This window comes from Panonychus citri, unplaced genomic scaffold (assembly GCF_014898815.1).
Source record: "Panonychus citri isolate SS breed McGregor unplaced genomic scaffold, ASM1489881v1 Contig00144, whole genome shotgun sequence".
Lineage (NCBI taxonomy): Eukaryota > Metazoa > Arthropoda > Arachnida > Trombidiformes > Tetranychidae > Panonychus > Panonychus citri.
Window position 1 is genome coordinate 859,313 of NW_026515549.1, and position 19,424 is coordinate 878,736.

At 31.8% G+C, this 19,424-nt stretch overlaps 4 protein-coding genes across 4 annotated transcripts; 2 read left to right on the forward strand and 2 right to left on the reverse strand.

Annotated features, from left to right (window-relative positions):
• Window positions 1–331: 331 nt before the first annotated feature.
• On the forward strand, window positions 332–1,939 carry LOC128396473 (store-operated calcium entry-associated regulatory factor-like). Its single transcript, XM_053357067.1, has 2 exons — window positions 332–504; window positions 702–1,939. Exon 2 carries the CDS (start codon window positions 725–727, stop codon window positions 1,589–1,591), a length of 867 nt encoding a protein of 288 aa, XP_053213042.1. The 5' UTR covers window positions 332–504; window positions 702–724; the 3' UTR covers window positions 1,592–1,939.
• Window positions 1,940–2,080: 141 nt separating this feature from the next.
• On the reverse strand, window positions 2,081–3,092 carry LOC128396477 (uncharacterized). The gene is made up of 2 exons (XM_053357070.1): window positions 2,940–3,092; window positions 2,081–2,869 (listed from the first exon to the last, which is right to left on the reverse strand). The coding sequence occupies exons 1-2, from the start codon at window positions 2,977–2,979 to the stop codon at window positions 2,139–2,141; spliced, it is 771 nt and encodes a 256-aa protein (XP_053213045.1). The 5' UTR covers window positions 2,980–3,092; the 3' UTR covers window positions 2,081–2,138.
• Window positions 3,093–3,368: 276 nt separating this feature from the next.
• On the forward strand, window positions 3,369–4,034 carry LOC128396496 (uncharacterized). Its single transcript, XM_053357090.1, has 2 exons — window positions 3,369–3,518; window positions 3,581–4,034. The coding sequence occupies exons 1-2, from the start codon at window positions 3,479–3,481 to the stop codon at window positions 3,961–3,963; spliced, it is 423 nt and encodes a 140-aa protein (XP_053213065.1). The 5' UTR covers window positions 3,369–3,478; the 3' UTR covers window positions 3,964–4,034.
• A 444-nt stretch (window positions 4,035–4,478) lies between these two features.
• Window positions 4,479–5,459, reverse strand: LOC128396480 (uncharacterized). Its single transcript, XM_053357074.1, has 2 exons — window positions 5,300–5,459; window positions 4,479–5,227 (listed from the first exon to the last, which is right to left on the reverse strand). The coding sequence occupies exons 1-2, from the start codon at window positions 5,337–5,339 to the stop codon at window positions 4,551–4,553; spliced, it is 717 nt and encodes a 238-aa protein (XP_053213049.1). The 5' UTR covers window positions 5,340–5,459; the 3' UTR covers window positions 4,479–4,550.
• Window positions 5,460–19,424: the final 13,965 nt, after the last annotated feature.

The window sequence follows — 19,424 nt, forward strand, 5'->3', positions numbered from 1 at the left end:
CTGGCATTATACAATTAATAATTCTGGAATTTAAGTTACGCTGATTTCCATCAAGTTTAAATTATTTCGTTAGATTAATCAAACAATTTAAAAGAAAGTAAAATTTTGACGATTTTGTTTTTCTCGTTCACAGTTTATCATATATTCATTATTTTTATCTACTAATTATTTACCTTATTCTAATCAAACATGTTGGCATCAATAACATTAATTGTTTTGTCAATCAATTTTCTTATTGTTTAATTAACAAGAATTCAAAATGATCCCTTGATTAGGTTATTATGATTACACAAAGAAATTGACATTTGAGTCACGTGATTCTTCAGCTGTTTAGTTAAATGTTTTTGTTGAAGAAAATTAATTTTCTTCATTAGTTTGTCTTCGTGATTATTTTTGATTATCTTTAATTCAGTTCAATTCAATTTGATTATTTTTCGTTCTCCGTTTTAATTGATTGTTTGGTAACTTTAATCTTCTTCAACAATAATTCATCTTCTTCTCGAGGTAATTAACTGTTTTGGATTTTGTGTCTTATGTTGACGTGTCTTAATTTCTATTGTTATTTCAAGTTATCTTATTGCCTATTTCTTAATTCTAATATTTTGATTAGTTGATTTTTTATCCCAATTAACCAATTTCTTTCGTAGAATTTCAATTTATCGGCTGTTATTTTCTTTTCTTACCTTTGCTTGTTTTTTTAGATTGGAATTGTAAAAGAATCGAGATGAAAATCGTGATCTCTGTTTTGATTTTCTTTTTTGTTGGAAATGTTTTTGGTAAATCAGATAGAATTAAACTGAAAGATGTCCAAGTGTTAACTCTGAGAAAAGGTAAATATACTGAAGCTCGAAGATCACATCGAGTTCCTCAATTAGCTTGTGTTGGAGGATCAGCTCGATGTTCATTCATTCCTGAAACTGTTCAATGTTACAATCGTGGTTGGGATGGAGTAACAGTTAATTGGGAATGTAAAGCTGACATGGATAAGAAATATTCATTTGGACAATTGGAGGTCACATGTGAAGGTTATGATCACCCCGATGATTCTTATATTCTTGCAGGTTCTTGTGGTCTTGAATTTTCACTCAACATCGCCAATGGAGCTTATCAGGAAAGAGTATTCAAACCTCCTCCATATCCTGGAAAATCAGCATCGGAAGCTTCAGAACTTGGGTCACAATCGATCTTTTTTATAGTCATTGTGTTTGGTGTTCTTATTTTCATCATTTATCTTTTCCGAAGTCCTCCAAATGCTCACGAACCTTCAGCACCTCCTCCACCTCCAGGCTTTAGACCAGATTATTTCACTGGAAGTGGTTACAACGATTATACGAGTGGACCATCATGTGGATCGGGAGGTTCAGCGAGATCTCAAGAAGAGGGACCAGGATTTGGAACGGGATTTTTAACTGGAGGTTTTCTTGGTTATTTATTTGGTAGGAATTCAAGTGGTCCTAATTACACTCGTGATTACTCATCATCTCATACGAGTCATAACTCAGGGTATTCAAGAACTTCATCTGAACCATTCATACCTCCTGAGACGGGAACAGAAACTAAAACTGGTTATGCAACAACAAAACGCCGTTAATTTTTCGATCAAAATCTCAAAATCATTTACAGCATTTCTCAATAACTTTCGCCAAGTTACCAAGAGGTTTAGTCGAGTTACTGAAAAATGCTGTATTTCATTTCATCTTAAATCGCCTAATGATTATTAAGTTCGAGAGAAATCACATTAATCATTTTAATCCTCCAACAATTACAATTGACAACAACAGTTAACTCGTTTGATACAACAGAAATTCTGGCTTATTGCCTCTTATTTTATTTTTAATTGTATGATATTAATTTTTAAATGAATCTCTCACTTAAAATCAATTTAATCTTTGCGATTTGTAAAATTACCCATTAAAAATAAATCATTTAGATGAGACGATACGAGTGAAAAAGTTGGACCGAAGAATATATTAATAATCTCGAGTATTACCAGTTATTATCATTTTTAAATAGAGAACAGGTCATAGAATCAAAAGTATCTAAAAATAAAGTTCTCTCAATGAATTTTGAGAAAGTCGAATAATTTTTGATGCAAAATTTTATTTTTTATTCTAAAGTTAGAAGATGAATGGAAAATTTCATTCAACAGAAAGTTGAGTTGTAATATCAACTGGCAATGGAGTAGTGGGAATTTCTGGTGGAGTAGTGATAATTTGTAATTGTCTATAAAACATTGACACTATTTCTCCGTATCTTTCAACGATCGGAGTCGCTTGTGCTTCATAAGTGACGACCTTTATATCAACAAGAACTGTGGCAAGTTGATGATCAACGGAATTCGCAAGAATTCGGATCTGTCCATTTTCGGACTTCGTGAAATTTTTTATGTCGTCTCTGAAGGTCCCAACACCGTCAGTTAATTTTGAGACAACACTAACTAGTGGGAGTTTGGAGCTTTTTATACCTTCAATGATCGCTGATGAAGTGTTGTTGGTGATGTCAGGAACTCTCAGGTAATCGTATTCATGATTGAATGTTTCGGTCAAAATGGCGAACTGGCTTATGAAACTTTTGATTGTTCTTTCATAAGTATCGTCACCACAGATAACTTGGGTTTCGTCCATCAACTCGATATCAGACTTAAGAACTTCGAAGCTTTTGGTCATCACTTTACAAAGATTCTCTTGTTTCTCATTGATTCCAACTGATTCACTTACGACTTTGATTTGTCCAATTTTGTGTTCGATTCGATTCAAGAGAAGCGATTTGACCAACTCAGGACTGTATTTACTCGCAGCTTCTTCGAGGAAAGAAGCATCTTCAACCTCATAATTTGAACTTTTGGCAGCACAATTAACTAGAGCGCTTCCTTCTCATATCAATTAAAAAAAGAAAATTAAAATTCAATAAACAGAAATAAAGTAATCGAAAACACTTACCCAGGCAAAGTAAAGTGACAATTAAAACTTTTGAGACCATTTTTGATGTTTGTCAACCAATCGAAATTCAAACTAATCACTAATGTGAATTGAAGTGATTGTATTTTACTCAATTTAATGAGTTAATTGGCAAAGTACATTTGATATTTATATCTGATTATTTAGATTATCTTTTAATTATCAATTGAATGTTTTTTTGTTTCACCTTATCAGAGAAGCATCTTCATCAAAACAATACCTATGACATAATATTACTAATTATTGTGGAAAAATAAAATTACCTGCAATCAATATAATTAACAAATAAGCTGAAAAAACACCCATTAATACATTGATTTAGCAATCAGATTACCATGTTTAGATTTTACTGCTCTTATTATGATACCCGAACAATACGATTAAAATTATTGGCAGTAACCCAGATAAAAATCTGATTATTGTTAATCATCAAAGTAACAATTTAATTAGAAGAGAATCAGTTAATAGTACTGAGTTAATTTCTATTTTTTCAGTTGAAACATTGAAACAAAACAATAAACATGATTAACAAATTGATTGTTGCCACTCTCTTAATTCTAGGTGAGTTCGATACCAAATTGTCAACAGTTGATTAATTTTCGTTGTTTCTTTTAATCTCCTAGGATTCACTTTGACTCAATGTAAAGTGGATGAAATTGATTTTATCAATGAGATGACAAGAGAATACAGTCCATCCTTGGTCGCTGAGATGCTTGTTGAGCGAATTCAACTTCGATCTTCCGAAATCAAAAGAATCAATTCTTCCAGCGAAATAAGTGATCAACATCATACTCTTTGCTCGGTTATACTTTCGACATTCGATGTTCTTCTAGAAGATATCAAACGATGGGAGAAATGTCCAGTTCTTTGTGGTAACTCTGAGTTTTCCAGGAAATCGAAATATTTTACTGGTCGATATAAACTGTTGATTGATATTTTCAATCGAGAGTCTAAATCATTGTACGTTCCTTTGATTGGACGTGCAAAGTACTTTCTCTCTTATTAAATGATTATTCATATTCGATTATTATATTGACAGATTAATAAAAATAAAATGGATTTTAAAGCAACAAAAAATTGAGCTCGAATTATTTTCTTAATGATTTCTTTTCGCATGTCGTATTTAACATAAAAAAATGAAGTTAATTTAGTGGATAAGAATGATTCAATGCTCAGAAGAAAACACGGACATGAACTCGAATCGTTCAACGCACTTCAGCATTGTTAACTCCACTTGAGATAATCTCAACTCGCAAATAAAGTTAAGGATCAAATCGATTTGTAAGAAACTTAGTTCTCTGGAATACTGATTCGAAATCAGTGTAACTTGTGTGCATCTCTCTTTTAATAGAAGAAATAATTCAAATCCATCCGAACAACTATTCCTGGAACACTCAAGATGTATCAATACCATGAATTCACAGGACGATATTGTAAACTCACACTGGTTAGTTATAAAAAAGAAATAACTTGATACAGGTAAGAGATCAAGGAAAATAAAGAATAATAATTGACAGTTGATTATGTGGTTTGCAAAAGTAAAATTTTTATTCGAAAGATTAAATTGGTTAGTTACAATTTAGCTCATCGATATTATTTAGACAATTCAATTTGTCTGTAGAAAATGTCAATTGCTTCCTCGAACCTTGCTAATAAATCTAACAAAGTTGCTTTCGGGGATGAAGGTGATTGAGTTTTCCATGAGTTAATGGTGGTAATCATATTGTTCAGCTCTTGTAAAATAGCGTGACCAAGGACCTTAATTTCAGAAGAAGTCTTTTCATTATCAACAATCTTCTTGATTTCAGTAATATAAGCATTAAGTGATGTTACAGCTTTTCCAGAAACTACAGTGGAAATATCTGTCATGGTTGAGGTCAATTCACGAATGAGATCTTCAGGAGACTTAGCACCGATGTTCGGAGTCTTCAGGGCCTCGAATTCAGTGTCTAAAATTGTGATCAATAAACTGAATTGTGAGATGAATGACTTGATATTCTTGGTGTAAGTTTCATCGCCACAGATAACTTGTTGCTCGTCCATGGAAATAACATCGGAACGAAGAGTGTCAACAGCTCGGAAAATAACTGAACAGAGGAATTGCTGTTCTTGGTTGATTCCGACTGTTGTGTTCAACTCATTAATTTCTTTTAATTTATGATCAAGTCGACTGACCAATAATTGCTTGACCAAAGTTGGACTATATTTGGTTGAGATGGTGGTCAAGAATTCAATGTCTTCAACAGCACTTGAACCAATCAAGGTACAGCCTAAAAGTAATCATATTACATTATTATTAGTATGATGGTCATTTAGTTACGAAATATAAATCAAAAACTTACCTAAAACAAAACAAAGAGCAATTAACGATTTGTTGAACATTTTTAATCAATTAGCAATTAGTAACTATTGAAACAAAGGTTGAATGTGTAATTAACTCTAATTTGGATTCTGGTTTAAATTCATTTATTCATTTGTTTTTATAACAATCAATCAATTGTTCAACAGAGTTAATTATCAGTGATGATTAAAACTTTATCACTCTAATTGTTATTGTTATAAAACCAATGACTGGAGTACATGTCACGTTTGATTTTGTGACGGTTTTAAATATGGCAAATTAAAGTTTAATGGTAATAATTTTATAAAATGTTTAGAAGGGTACACAAGTTAATAATTGATTTATAATTGAGGGTGAACAATAAAGAGATTAAGATATAATAAAGAAGAAGAAAATATAAGAATACGGATTAATAGAAAATTGATGAAAATCAATGACACAAATTAGAAAGAAAAAATTGATGAAAATCAATTGAACACAAATTAAAAGAAAAGAATTGATGAAAATCAACTGAACACAAATTAAAAAACAAATTAAAAAAAAGAATTGATGAAAATAACTGACACAAATTAAAATTTTATACTGATGTCGAATTTTCTTGATCTAATCGATGAGATTGATTCTCATGGGAACTTTATACTAATTGATTTATTTAATTACTCTGTGAATCTTAACTAACTGATTACTATTAAATTGGTTAATTGATTTGATTTCCTGTAATTTACTGAGTTAACTATTACTGATTTCCGATAATTAATGGTGTAACTTTAATTGTTGTTGTTTCCTAAATCAATTTTCTGATTAACTATTAAATTAATTACTGTCTATTCATAATTGATTTTCTAACCTGAGAATTGTAACCTTATTAATTAAGTAACCTTTTACAAAAAAAAAGAAGTTAAAGAAAACAAAAAGAAAGGGAAAGAGATTAGTCGGGCAACCCGGCTTATCTATTAGAATAATAAGATTATAGTAATGAAATTAAGGTAATAAGATTCTGGTGATATGATTCTGGTGATGAGATTCTGGTGATGATATTCTGGTGATGAGATTCTGGTGATGAGATTCTGGTGATGAGATTCTGGTGTTTAACTTTATTTTTAATGTTGAACTTTAGTTTAGTTGAAATTTAGTTTGACGGCAATTCGACTTAACTTAATTTTGACTTAACTGAGTGTTACATGATATTAATTAACCCTTATGGTTAATTAATATGGTCGATTTGATCAATATGGTTAATTGGATTTTAAGATTTTAATTAATCGTGATGATAAGATTTATCTATCAACCTTAAGGTTGATATTAATTTCAATCTTTATGTATAAAAAGAAAATTGTTCTTGATTAAAATCAATCAGTTAATCATCAAGATTATCAACAATAGTTAATTTAATTTGTTCAACAAATTTTGGTGTCTTCGCCAGGTCATAAATTAATGCAGTTAATTTATTGATAACAATTAAAAAATAAGTTAATTAGTTAATTGTGATTAGTTAATTGTGATTAGTTAATTGTGATCAGTTAAATTGATCTAAATGATAATTTTTATTATTTCATTGATTATTTTTCTGTTAATTGTGATTTATTTTTCAACTTTTCGATTATCATTCAACATTTACAATTGACTTTATTATTATTATCATCACTGATTCTGATTCTGGTTCCAAATTTATTTCTGGTTCAATTCTGATTCTGATTCTGATTTTATATCTTGATTTTGATTTCGATTTCTTTTTGGCTTAAACTTTGGTCTCATCTTTTCTGTCATAATGGAATACAATCCAGGTAAAGATTTTTTCGCATTAGTTAGTCGCTTTGATTGCTTATTCCGCTCTTAATAAAGTTTTAAAACACCATGAGCGATAATGCTGACGCTTCTGAATCCTCCAATCCAATTTCCATTTCAACCAATGTTAGAACTTCCGAAAAATTTTTGTTCCCACTTCAACCTTTGACTTGTGATGATGATGAAGATCTTTTAGATTGGTTAGATTGTTATGAGACTATTTCCGAAGCTCACGGTTGGGATGATGTGATGAAGATGAATAAATTGCCAGCCTTTCTGAAAGGAACAGCTAGAAGATGGTTTACTAATTGTGCAAAAAGTAGTTTACCTGATGCTCCCAAAACTTACAAAGAGTTAAAAGCAGCTCTTATTGAAGGCCTTTGTCCCACTAATTATCGTAGTTATTTAACACACAAACTTGCAAATTACAAACAGAAAGAAAACCAAAGTGTAGTTTATATCTATGAAATGATAGATATTTGTCGAAGAATCGATCCAAATATGACAGATTTGATAACCAGGTTATATTCATGCTGGTTTATTACCTAGAATAGCTGAAGCTTTAGATCTTTGACTCCAGTGAATATGAAAGATTTCCTAAAAAAAGCAACAATTGCTGAGAAATCGGTCAATCGCAATAAAAATTTAAAACCAAATGAAGAAATGAGAACTGTTGAGAGTTTGTTAAGTTCATTACATGAGAAGATTGAAAGGGTAACTTCTAGAGGTAATGAAAGTCAACAAAACGATCAAAAAAGAAAATTCAATGGTAATTGTAATTATTGCAATAAAAAAGGCCATAAAGCTGTTGATTGTTGGAAAAAAGCGAATGACGAAAAAAATGGTAAAGCAGCTACATCTGGTAGTAAAGGCTGGAATAAACCAAAAGTCGTAAATTCGAATATAATTGATGATCAAGAAGGTGAGAATAAAACCATTTCTTCAACTCTGATTTGCAATCACTCGAACTCTGGCAATGAAAAGGACCTGATCTTCACGGATATATTGACCAACGGACAGAGGTTCAGAGGGTTAATTGATACTGGTTCAGAGATATCGATAATCACGATCGATGCCGTCAGAAGGTTAAATTTACATTATACTGAGTATTATGGTCCAAAAACGTATACTGCTGGTAATTCACCTTTAAATCCAATTGGTCAAATTTGTTTGAAATTAACGTTTAAAGATGGATTTTCTCAAGTGACGATTGAGTCGTTATTAATGGTGGTGAAAGAGTTACCGATTAAAATTGAACTTCTCATTGGACAAGATATTCTATGTGAAGGTAAGTTTTCAATTAACTGTGCAACTAAACAATTAGAAATCAGTCACCTTTTAAATGGAGATCCATCAAGTTCTGATGATTTCTCAGACATTGAAAGAGAATCAAATGGTGATCAGAGTGATGATGAAAAATTTATACACAGACGATAAAAATTGATAATCCTCAACCACCCAAATGGAATATCAATGAAGAGATAAGTGAAGATAAAAAAATGCGATTAATATCAATTCTTGAAAAGAATAGAAAAGCTTTTGCTTTTGATGATTCTGAATTAGGTCAAACAAATTTGTTTGTTCACAAAATTGACACTGGAGACTCTCTCCCCATTTCACAAACACCTTATCGACAATCAGCTTGGAAAAGAGAATTAGCCGCTAAGATGGTTGATGGTTTATTAGCTCAAGGTGTTATCGAAGAATCTCGTTCTCCATGGTCATCTCCAATTGTTATTGTACCCAAGAGGTTCAGAGGGTTAATTGATACTGGTTCAGAGATATCGATAATCACGATCGATGCCGTCAGAAGGTTAAATTTACATTATACTGAGTATTATGGTCCAAAAACGTATACTGCTGGTAATTCACCTTTAAATCCAATTGGTCAAATTTGTTTGAAATTAACGTTTAAAGATGGATTTTCTCAAGTGACGATTGAGTCGTTATTAATGGTGGTGAAAGAGTTACCGATTAAAATTGAACTTCTCATTGGACAAGATATTCTATGTGAAGGTAAGTTTTCAATTAACTGTGCAACTAAACAATTAGAAATCAGTCACCTTTTAAATGGAGATCCATCAAGTTCTGATGATTTCAGACATTGAAGAGAATCAAATGGTGATCAGAGTGATGATGAAAATTTATACACAGACGATAAAAAGATAATCCTCAACCACCCAAATGGAATATCAATGAAGAGATAAGTGAAGATAAAAATGCGATTAATATCAATTCTTGAAAAGAATAGAAAAGCTTTGCTTTTGATGATTCTGAATTAGGTCAAACAAATTTGTTTGTTCACAAAATTGACACTGGAGACTCTCATTTCACAAACACCTTATCGACAATCAGCTTGGAAGAGAATTAGCGCTAAGATGGTTGATGGTTTATTAGCTCAAGGTGTTATCGAAGAATCTCGTTCTCCATGGTCATCTCCAATTGTTATTGTACCCAAGAAAACTGGTGAAAAAAGATTTTGTGTCAATTATCGTAAATTAAATTCAATAACTAAACGAGATGTTTATCCAATGCCTAATATTCAATGTTCATTGGATGCTCTGAGTGGATCACAATTCTTCTCTCTTCTTGATTTACGTAGCGGTTACTATCAGATCGCTCTTGATCCAATTGATGCTGAGAAATCCGCCTTCATAACTATGGATGGTCTTTGGCAATTCAAGGTAATGCCCTTTGGACTCTGTAATGCTCCAGCAACTTTCAGTCGAATGATGACCATAGTATTAGCTGGACTCTTGTTTAACACTTGTCTAGTTTATATTGACGATGTTATCATATTCTCCAAAACAAGAAGAACATTGTGATAAAATTGAACGTGTTCTCACTCATTCAAGCTGGATTGACTTTGAAACCAAGTAAGTGTGAATGGCTGAAAACTCGAATTTTGTATCTTGGTCACATAATAACACCAAAAGGCCAAGAACCTGATCCAAACAAAATAGTTGCGATAAAAAATTTTGCGATTCCTCAGAATGTTAGAGATGTTAAATCTTTTGTCGCTTTGTGTTCTTATTATCGTAAATTTATCCAAAACTTTTCGAATATAGCGAAACCTTTGACCGAATTAACAAAAAAAGATGTGATATTTGTTTGGGATAAAATGCAAGAGGAAGCATTTGAAACTTTGAAATCAAAAATGATTCAATTCCCTGTCCTCATGCATTATGATCCAACTTTACCCATTCAATTACGAACTGATGCATCTGATCAAGGGTTAGGAGCAATAATTCTACAAAAAAGAGATGAGAAATGGCATCCAGTTGCTTATGCTAGTCGTGCTTTGAGAGGAGCAGAAAAATCTTACTCAATCTCAGACAAAGAATGTTTAGCAATTGTTTTCGCTGTTGAAAAATTTAAACAATATCTCGAAGGGTTAGTTTTTGAAATTGTGACAGATCATTGTGCTCTTTGTTGGCTAAAATCAAAAAAACAATTACCCGCTCGTTTACTTCGTTACTCTTTAATGCTTCAAAGTTATGAGTTCAATATTATCTATCGATCAGGAAAACTTCATGCAGACGCTGATTGCTTGAGTAGATATCCAGTTGAAATCGAATTGAATGAAGGTAAGATTGATGATGAAGAATCAGATGATCCTTTCAATATGTTGGTAGCTTTGAATATTGAAGATGAACATAATCTGATAAATGATCAACGATCAGATCCTGACATCATGATCATTTTAAATAAACTTGAACAACACGATCCTAAAATTTGTCAACGTTATGAACTGATAAATGGAATTCTCAACCGAATACAATCTACACCTTTCGGTAATTCAAAATTAATTGTTTTACCTATAAATCAACGATCAGAAGTGATGAATGCTTATCACAACGACCCGATTTCTGGACATGTGGGAGTTCAACAAACTTATCATCGTATTAATCAAAAATATTATTGGCCAAAAATGTTAAAACAAATTACTCGATTTGTCTTAACTTGTGACTCTTGTCAAACAAATAAAAATGGAGTGCGAAAACTTGAAGCACCACTTAACCCAATTATTGTTGGTAAACCCTTTGAAAAATTGGGAATCGATTTGGTTGGTCCTCTCCCAGCATCACATGGTAATCAATATATAATTGTTGCTACAGATTATTTCACCCGATGGGTTGAAACAAGACCCACCCGAAATAAAAGTTCAAAAGTAACTGCAAAATTTCTCATCGAAAATATAATGTGTAAACACGGTGCTCCCATCTCTATTTTAAGTGATCAAGGCCGAAACTTCATTAGTAGAGTGGTACGAGAAATCGCTAATTTGATGAGAACCAAATGGCAATTTTCAACTCCATATCATCCACAAACTAATGGGTTGACTGAGAGAGTTAATCAAACACTTTGTATTATGTTGAGACATTATTGTCAACGGCAAAATCGAACTCGTTGGGTTGATGCTCTTCCGTTGATCACTTTCGCTTATAAGTATGAATCAAAGTACTAAAGCCAGTCCATTTTATTTACTTTATGGCCGTTTACCTACGTTACCAATCGATCTTAAAATCATCCCAGAAACTGGCTCAAGTACATTGTCTGAGTACTCAAAGTTTATTGAAGATGAATGGCCACAAATTCGTGAAATTGCACAAGTCAATGATGAATCATCAAAAACAAAACAAAAAGAACGACATGATGATAAACACAAAACTAGAGAGTTTAATCTTGGAGATAAAATTCTAATTGAAGAACGAAATCCGTATAAATTAGAAAGTAAATTCGATGGTCCTTATGAAATTAAAAGGAAAATTGGAAACACAACATATATAATTACTGACGATAGAGGAAACGAGAAACAAGTTCATGGTTCACAAATCAAACCTTATCGTTCACGTGACTCATCTCAAATCAATTTAATTACAATGATTATTGTGTTTATTTTAATTTCGACGATTTCATGTTTTGACTATGGATCATCTTTAGTTTGGAGAAAAACTGACCACAAATTGATGAAAGGAATGATGAAGGTGAATTTGAATATTGCAATACCTGATCCGTGCTCAGGTCTACCTAGTGGGGGTGAGTATCTTTCGGTTCAGATTTTGAGAAATACCAAATTCTGTAATTGGACAATTTCGAAAATGGACGAATGGTTTAAGAAAAAGAACATTGAACCTACCTCTTCCGCTTGTGAATTAACAATTCAAAAAAAAGATAAACCTAATTGTACTTTGGAAGATGGAAAATGTGATTATTTTCTCTCGATCAGTGATTATTTAATCCAAAGCCAGAAACTTTGTTCAATTCACGCTAAAGAAAAATTTTTCGAACCTTTAGAAAGTACGTGTTTAACTAAAATTAAAGTTAAACGTGAAATTCTTACAACTTTGGTTACCACCGGAATTTTGGCCCTTGGTACGAAAATGTACTTCTCAATCGATAAAAATGAAAATATTGGAAATCAATTAAAGATGAACAAAGAGTATGTTAAAGTTTTGAATCAACAAAATGAAAACATCAAAAAAGTTGCAAAACGGTTATCAAAGACCTCCGCTCGTTTGGATAAATTACAATTAATTTTACCTGATATGATGTATTCAACATCAGATTTCATGCAACAAATCGTCCGACAAGGTGAAGTGATAAAAGAACTAAAAATGATGATCAAAGATGGAAAATCACCTGATAATTTTTTTGAACGCCTCAATGTACATCTAAATTTATCAGATTCTTCTGATTTCAAATCAATCAGACAAGTTCAATGTGGTTTACATTCTATTAATTCAACTCGAATTATGAAACTTAGTTTCTTCATTAACCTTTATGAAAAAAATAAACAGATTCATAAAGCCGATCCATTTCAACTTTATCAAATTAAAAATAATACTGTTTGTCAAGTCAACTATTTTGGACCCAAATTTATCATGATTGAAAATGGAAGTTCAAATATGTGAAATTCCAGAACGAGATATTACAATGAATAATATTATCCTTCACCATGGACCAAATTGTTTAACCAATATCAATAATGTTAAATGGAAAATTACTGATTGTTTTAAGGAGAATCTAACAACAATGAGACCTGAAATCAAAAGTGTTAATGAAATGTTTTATGTTTATTGTCCTGGTCATAAAATAACAATTTATGACATCACCAGAAAATGTCCAAATGCTGTTATTCGAATACCAACAACTTTGAATTTTAGTATTGATATGGTTAATTATTCTGTGTCACATATTCTGTGCTATTTAATCAAAAAATATGTAATCCTTATTAATATTGTTTTATTTTATTCCAGTTAATTTTCGAAATTTGCATCGTCATTATTGTCATCTATCTAGAGAAGTTCGTTTGAAAAGATACGTCGTTCAACGTCAAATAAGAAATCAACCTCCTTATAGACGAAATGAAAATGGTAAATTGATAACTCTCTTTAACATGGTGATTCGATATGCTGATAATATGGTGGATGCAATAAATACTAGAAATTCAATTATTCGTATGATCAAAGTGCAAGAAAATCGATCTAAATTATTGGATATAAGTCTATTAACTAATGAATTAATAGATATTCATGATGTTTCGTACTTCGTTCGCATGGTTCGAAATGAAGCCCGCAGGTCCGGTCTTTCCTGCGAGGGGAACGTGTTACATGATATTAATTAACCCTTATGGTTAATTAATATGGTCGATTTGATCAATATGGTTAATTGGATTTTAAGATTTTAATTAATCGTGATGATAAGATTTATATATCAACCTTAAGGTTGATATTAATTTCAATCTTTATGTATAAAAAGAAAATTGTTCTTGATTAAAATCAATCAGTTAATCATCAAGATTATCAACAATAGTTAATTTAATTTGTTCAACACTGAGATTCAGCTTAACTGAAATTCGGCTTAACTGAGATTCGGCTTAACTGAGATTCGGCTTAACTGAGATTCGGCTTCAAAGTGGAGATTCGGCTGTTAATTGATCTTTCTGATAATCAATTGATTGATCTAAATTTTATATAACATCTTTCAATGATTCGAGCACCCGAATCATTGAAAATTCAATTTATCTAATTTTAAGGAGGAGAGGAATTCCACCACAACGGACACCCGTTGTGGTAAGGAAATGATAGGGAAAGGAAGGGAAAAGAAACATGTAAAGTTTTAATTTTTTTACCTTTTTCTTATATATATATTTTGTATATATAAAATTAGCCAATTGTAGCAAAGAAAACTATTGAAAATATCAATAAACAATAACAATTTTTGAATATAAAACACTTGTTGTGATAGTTGTTGTTGTTGAGGTGAGAATGAGGGAAAAGGAAATAGAGAGAAAATGGAGAAAAAAAATAGACAGGAAAAGAAGAAAGAGGAAAAGGAATGTGGGCGGAGGGAAGAGAAAGAAGAGAAAGAGATTTAGGTAGACAGAGAGAGCGAAAGAGAAGAAGGAATTTGGGTGAGCGAGAGAAAGGTAAAGATGATGAAATTTTCATCATCACAATTGCCGGGTCTTCTGAAAAAAGACTGTCCTCAGTCTTTACCATTTCCACGAGTGTTCAGAAGATTTTTCTTCCCAATTCCATTTTCCATCCCAAGGTTTTCTTTTCTCCATTTCATCTGTGAACATTGTTGAAATCGTTAATATTTTACCAGAATTGATTAAGTCTCATTTTATCTCCATGAGAAGAAAGGAGGTCACGATTAGGGTAGTTAATCCATTTGAGGTAACACTTCAAAGTAGCTCTTGCGTCTTTCTCAGGATTATGATTACCACCAGGCATAGCACCAAATTGCTGTAACATTTGAGCGTTTGGAGAAAGAAAGAATAAAGTTTGTTTAAGCTGAAATGTTGACCATTACCATCTTTGAATAGATCACTTAACATTACAATTTTACATTTGTAATTTTGTTCTAAATCTTCCGTTTTAACCCACAAAGTTCGAGGTCAATTTCTCCGTGATGTAGAATTAGTCGTTTACCAGTGAGAATTCTTAATAACTTATTTTGAACAGTTCCTAACGGTTCACCATTGTTGAGTTCAGGAGGAACACCACCATAACATAAATTATACCTGCTTAAGTTGTGATGTTTAACACAAGTATAGTAAATGTTATTGACCTTGATAGTAGAGTCAAATAGCCGGCAACACACAAATAACCACATTTACCTCTTTTTCTCCATCAAATCGAGTACAACCTTCGCAATCTAAAGCAACGGTTTGCATTGAGGTTCACCGATTTCTTTAAGGATAACATTATCTGGATTTAAATACCTGCAACCATGATTTCACCCATGTCTAAAAGCTGCTCCGATGTTAACTTTTTGATAGATCTTTTCGTAACTGGCGTTGCTTTGTTTGTATATTTTGATGGATTATACGGTCTAGAGTTGTCTGTAACTACCGTAGAGGCCAAAGTTGATGTATTTTGTTGTTGATATTTTGGACATTTAGAAACGTAATGAGAACGTTCATGACAATAAGTACAACAATGGCAATTTCTGGTACTATGGCCGATTGAGAAACAAATTCCACAGTAATCACATGGTAATTCTTGGTAGAATCCTGATCTAGTGGCCATCATTTTTAAGAATTCACATCCTCGGTTGTACTCTTCTTGGTCATTAGAAAGGAGGATGATTATAGTAAATAAGGATTTTCTTCCTAAATAGATTTCGAATCGGGAATTTACAAAACTGTGTTTCACTCGTTGTCCATACCTCATGACACCATGTTCATTGAAGATTTTCATCCAAAAGTCTGAGTTAGAATGTACTTTGATTGTTTTTGAAAATGTAAACAACGAAATTATATCTTTTCGTAAATCAAGTTGATGGGATGCTGACGGTATTTGATTCCAGCGATCTCGTTGGTTATTGTTTCTCATCAATCATCTTATCCATTTTGACAAATTTCTGATAGCTGAGGGGAAATATCTATTTTAAATACTGATTCTTGGGTTGATCAGAAGGTTCTTCTATTTTTGATGTTGAAGGTATTATCTGAGGGACGGTATTGAAAGTATCAAGTTGGATATCAGGGTTATCTGGTGTTTCATTTTCAAGGGGAGATTCAGAACCAGAATCAATTCGTTCAATGATTGTAGTTGGGTTCTGTGGCATCGATTTTAATATTTTGTATTTAAATAAATTATATCGTTTTTTAGGATTCATCTCTAAACAATAAATGAAAAAAAATAAAATCATGATTAAAATATAGTTAAAGTGAATAACTAGAGTTGATGATGGTGATGATGATGAGGATGATAAAGGTGTAGATGAGAATGAAGGTAAATTAGTTATGCATTTAGTTAGTTAAAAATGATTAATAAATTTTGGTTAAAATGTTAATTTGGGATTAATATTCCTTTTATATTTTCATTAGTTTTAGGGAATTCAGAATCTTTTTCTTCCATTTCGATTTCTTCATTGATTAAATCTGGTTGAGTTAATCTAGGTCTTGTGTATAGCAAACGAAATTGAATTGTCTTGAAAAGACGAATCAAGAGATAGATTAAAATAAATGAAATTAAAATTAATGAGAAAATCATCCACTTAGAATGACTATCTTCTTGAAGTGGGTTAAATTTAGTTATTTCAAGTTTAGGCAATAATTCTGAATGGTCAATTCCAGCAAAAATTTGTTGATCAATCCAATCATAATGTTTTGGGTCAATGATGTTTGATTTGACATATTTTAGGGTGAAGTAAGGAAATGTATAATTATCGATTTGTAAAGGTAAATTAAGTGAATGACTGAAAACCCATGTAGGACATTTGTGAGAGATATTATTTAGTTTGATATCGTGTCCAAAACAATAAACAAATCTCTTTTCTTCAGAGATTTTAACTTGAAGTAAACTTTCTCCATTATTGAGATTTGGACATTGTGAAGTTTTCCAAAAACTTTTATCTTTTTCCGGGACCATTTTTTGTTTACATTCAAAATCGTGTCGTAATTGTAATGGACCAGAATAAGCATAACTATATGTATCACAAATGTGATTTGATTTTAAGTTATACAACACTGTTTTTGGACCTTTATAAAATAGACAATCGTTAGTTGATTTTTTGAGGATGAATGGATCTGCTTCCATGATAAGGTAATCAGGATTTAATTTATGACCATGGATTAATAGGTCAATGTAATTTTCATAAGGGTTGAGAATGCATTTAATTGGAGTCATTAAGCGTCTTGGATAGAGTTGAATATCATGTTGAGTGAGATTGAAAAGACTAAATAATTGAGCACTAATTGTTTTATCTTTCCAATTTTCGAAAACATCGATTAATTGGAGTTGATTTATACTATACTGGGCTGCTAAATCTGCAGTTGTCAGAGAAACGAGAAGAGAGGTCCGTTCAAATTTACTTAAATGATTAGTTTGATTATGAACTTTATCGATTAATGAATTAACACGTTCTTCCAATTTATTTATCGCTTCTTGGGCCTTATTCTGGTTTGTAGTTAATTTAGACATAATTTCCTTATGGTTACCATCCTGTATTGTATTGTGAATGGATAAACCAAGAGCACCGATACCAGCAAAAAGAGCAGCATTAATAGCTAAAATTGTAAAGATTTCTCTTTTCTTTCTCTTTTCCATTAAGTTTTTATGTCCACAATTTTCTTTTATTGGTTGCATGATGTTCCGTTCGAAGCTATTATCACACCAATTGGTAAACGATACTCTATTCAACTCGGTTAGATTGAGTTTATCTGCGATGATGGAACAAGTATTATTCAAATATAATCGTGTCAAAATTTCACCTTCCATTGACGTGATGTCTCGATTTGATGGTCTCCAAACTATCGGTTTTACTAAATTGAAATTAGCATGAGATTGAATTATCAATGAAGAGATGACAATTAATGAAGATATTAAATTGGTTGTTGTTGGATTTTTCTTTGGTGATTTAACTTTTTCGAAACGAATGGCTTCGACTTGTCTTTTTAGATCACAAATTCTTTCAACTCTTCTTTCACTTGGTGGTGTCTTTTCTACTGCTTTTGGATAAGTATAATGAAGACCAGTTGGTTTTTTTGTTGGTTCTTTTGGAGTTAATTGTTGATTTAGTGTTGATTGGGGAGTAACAAAAGAAGGTGATGGAGGATTGTGATTAATTGGACTACTTTGTCTCGGTCCAACATTATTTTCCCAATCTTGAATCAACTTTTCGAAATCTATGTTTATGTCTTTTGGTTTCTTCTTTGATTGTTTCGGGCCACCCGGAACAAACTTAGAAGATTTTGCTTCTGTATTATCATCAATCGTAATCCATGATGAGTCATCAATTGGGACAATATCTTCACCTTCTTTAAAACTAACTTTCTTCAAGACAGGATACATAGAAATACCGTCTATAGTTGATGAAGATTTGTGGTCAAAATTAGAAGAGTTCGATTTATCTCTTATAACAATAGGGATTTTCAAATTGTTATTGTCGGTATCGAGAATTGTTGAAGCATTTTCATCGATATCGGGAATTGTTGAGGCATTTTCATCGATATCGGGAATTGTTGAGGCATTTTCATCGATGTCAGGAATTGTTGTAATGTCATGATTATTGTCTGAAGTCATTGGATCATCAACACAACACCTGGGTAATATCATTGATCATTTCGTTTCTTTCAATAAAGGTTTCAACCTTTCGATGTTAACGGTCATTCTCCTTCGATCTGTTCCAGTTCCTTGAACTTGATATGTTAATGGAGTTTTTCTCTTGATGATGATGAAAGGACCATGAGATTTATGAAGAGTTTATTTTTAAGCCAGGTGAGTATGGGGAAAACGGACCAACACTTTGTCACCTTCAGAATATTCAACTGGTACTCTGTTATTATAATTTTGAGCGTATTTACTTTGAGCTTCTTGTAAATTTGTTTTCACCATTTCTTGATTTTAGGCTAAACACTCAACAATTTCATCTTGATCATAACGATAAAGAGGTAATTCAACTTCTGTTGGTAACAAAGGGTCACGTCCATATAAGATTTTGAATGGTGTAAATTTGGTACTGGCTTGTTGATTAGTATTATAAGCGAAAATAATAATTTCTCTTTTCCATTGAGTTTTTATGTCTACAATTTTCTTTTATTGGTTGCATGATGTTCCGTTCGAAGCTATTATCACACCAATTGGTAAACGATACTCTATTCAACTCGGTTAGATTGAGTTTATCTGCGATGATGGAACAAGTATTATTCAAATATAATCGTGTCAAAATTTCACCTTCCATTGACGTGATGTCTCGATTTGATGGTCTCCAAACTATCGGTTTTACTAAATTGAAATTAGCATGAGATTGAATTATCAATGAAGAGATGACAATTAATGAAGATATTAAATTGGTTGTTGGATTTTCTTTGGTGATTTAACTTT

What these genes read in the sequence shown, in the direction of transcription:
- LOC128396477 (XM_053357070.1), bottom strand. Translation starts at nt 2,979, where the DNA reads ATGGTCTCAAAAGTTTTAATTGTCACTTTACTTTGCCTGG. An exon ending in TGTCACTTTACTTTGCCTGG is followed by an intron (nt 2,870 to 2,939) that starts GTAAGTGTTTTC and finishes TGATATGAGAAG; the next exon opens with GAAGCGCTCTAGTTAATTGT.
- LOC128396473 (XM_053357067.1), top strand. Translation starts at nt 725, where the DNA reads ATGAAAATCGTGATCTCTGTTTTGATTTTCTTTTTTGTTGGAAATGTT.
- LOC128396496 (XM_053357090.1), top strand. Translation starts at nt 3,479, where the DNA reads ATGATTAACAAATTGATTGTTGCCACTCTCTTAATTCTAG. An exon ending in TGCCACTCTCTTAATTCTAG is followed by an intron (nt 3,519 to 3,580) that starts GTGAGTTCGATA and finishes TTAATCTCCTAG; the next exon opens with GATTCACTTTGACTCAATGT.
- LOC128396480 (XM_053357074.1), bottom strand. Translation starts at nt 5,339, where the DNA reads ATGTTCAACAAATCGTTAATTGCTCTTTGTTTTGTTTTAG. An exon ending in TGCTCTTTGTTTTGTTTTAG is followed by an intron (nt 5,228 to 5,299) that starts GTAAGTTTTTGA and finishes GATTACTTTTAG; the next exon opens with GCTGTACCTTGATTGGTTCA.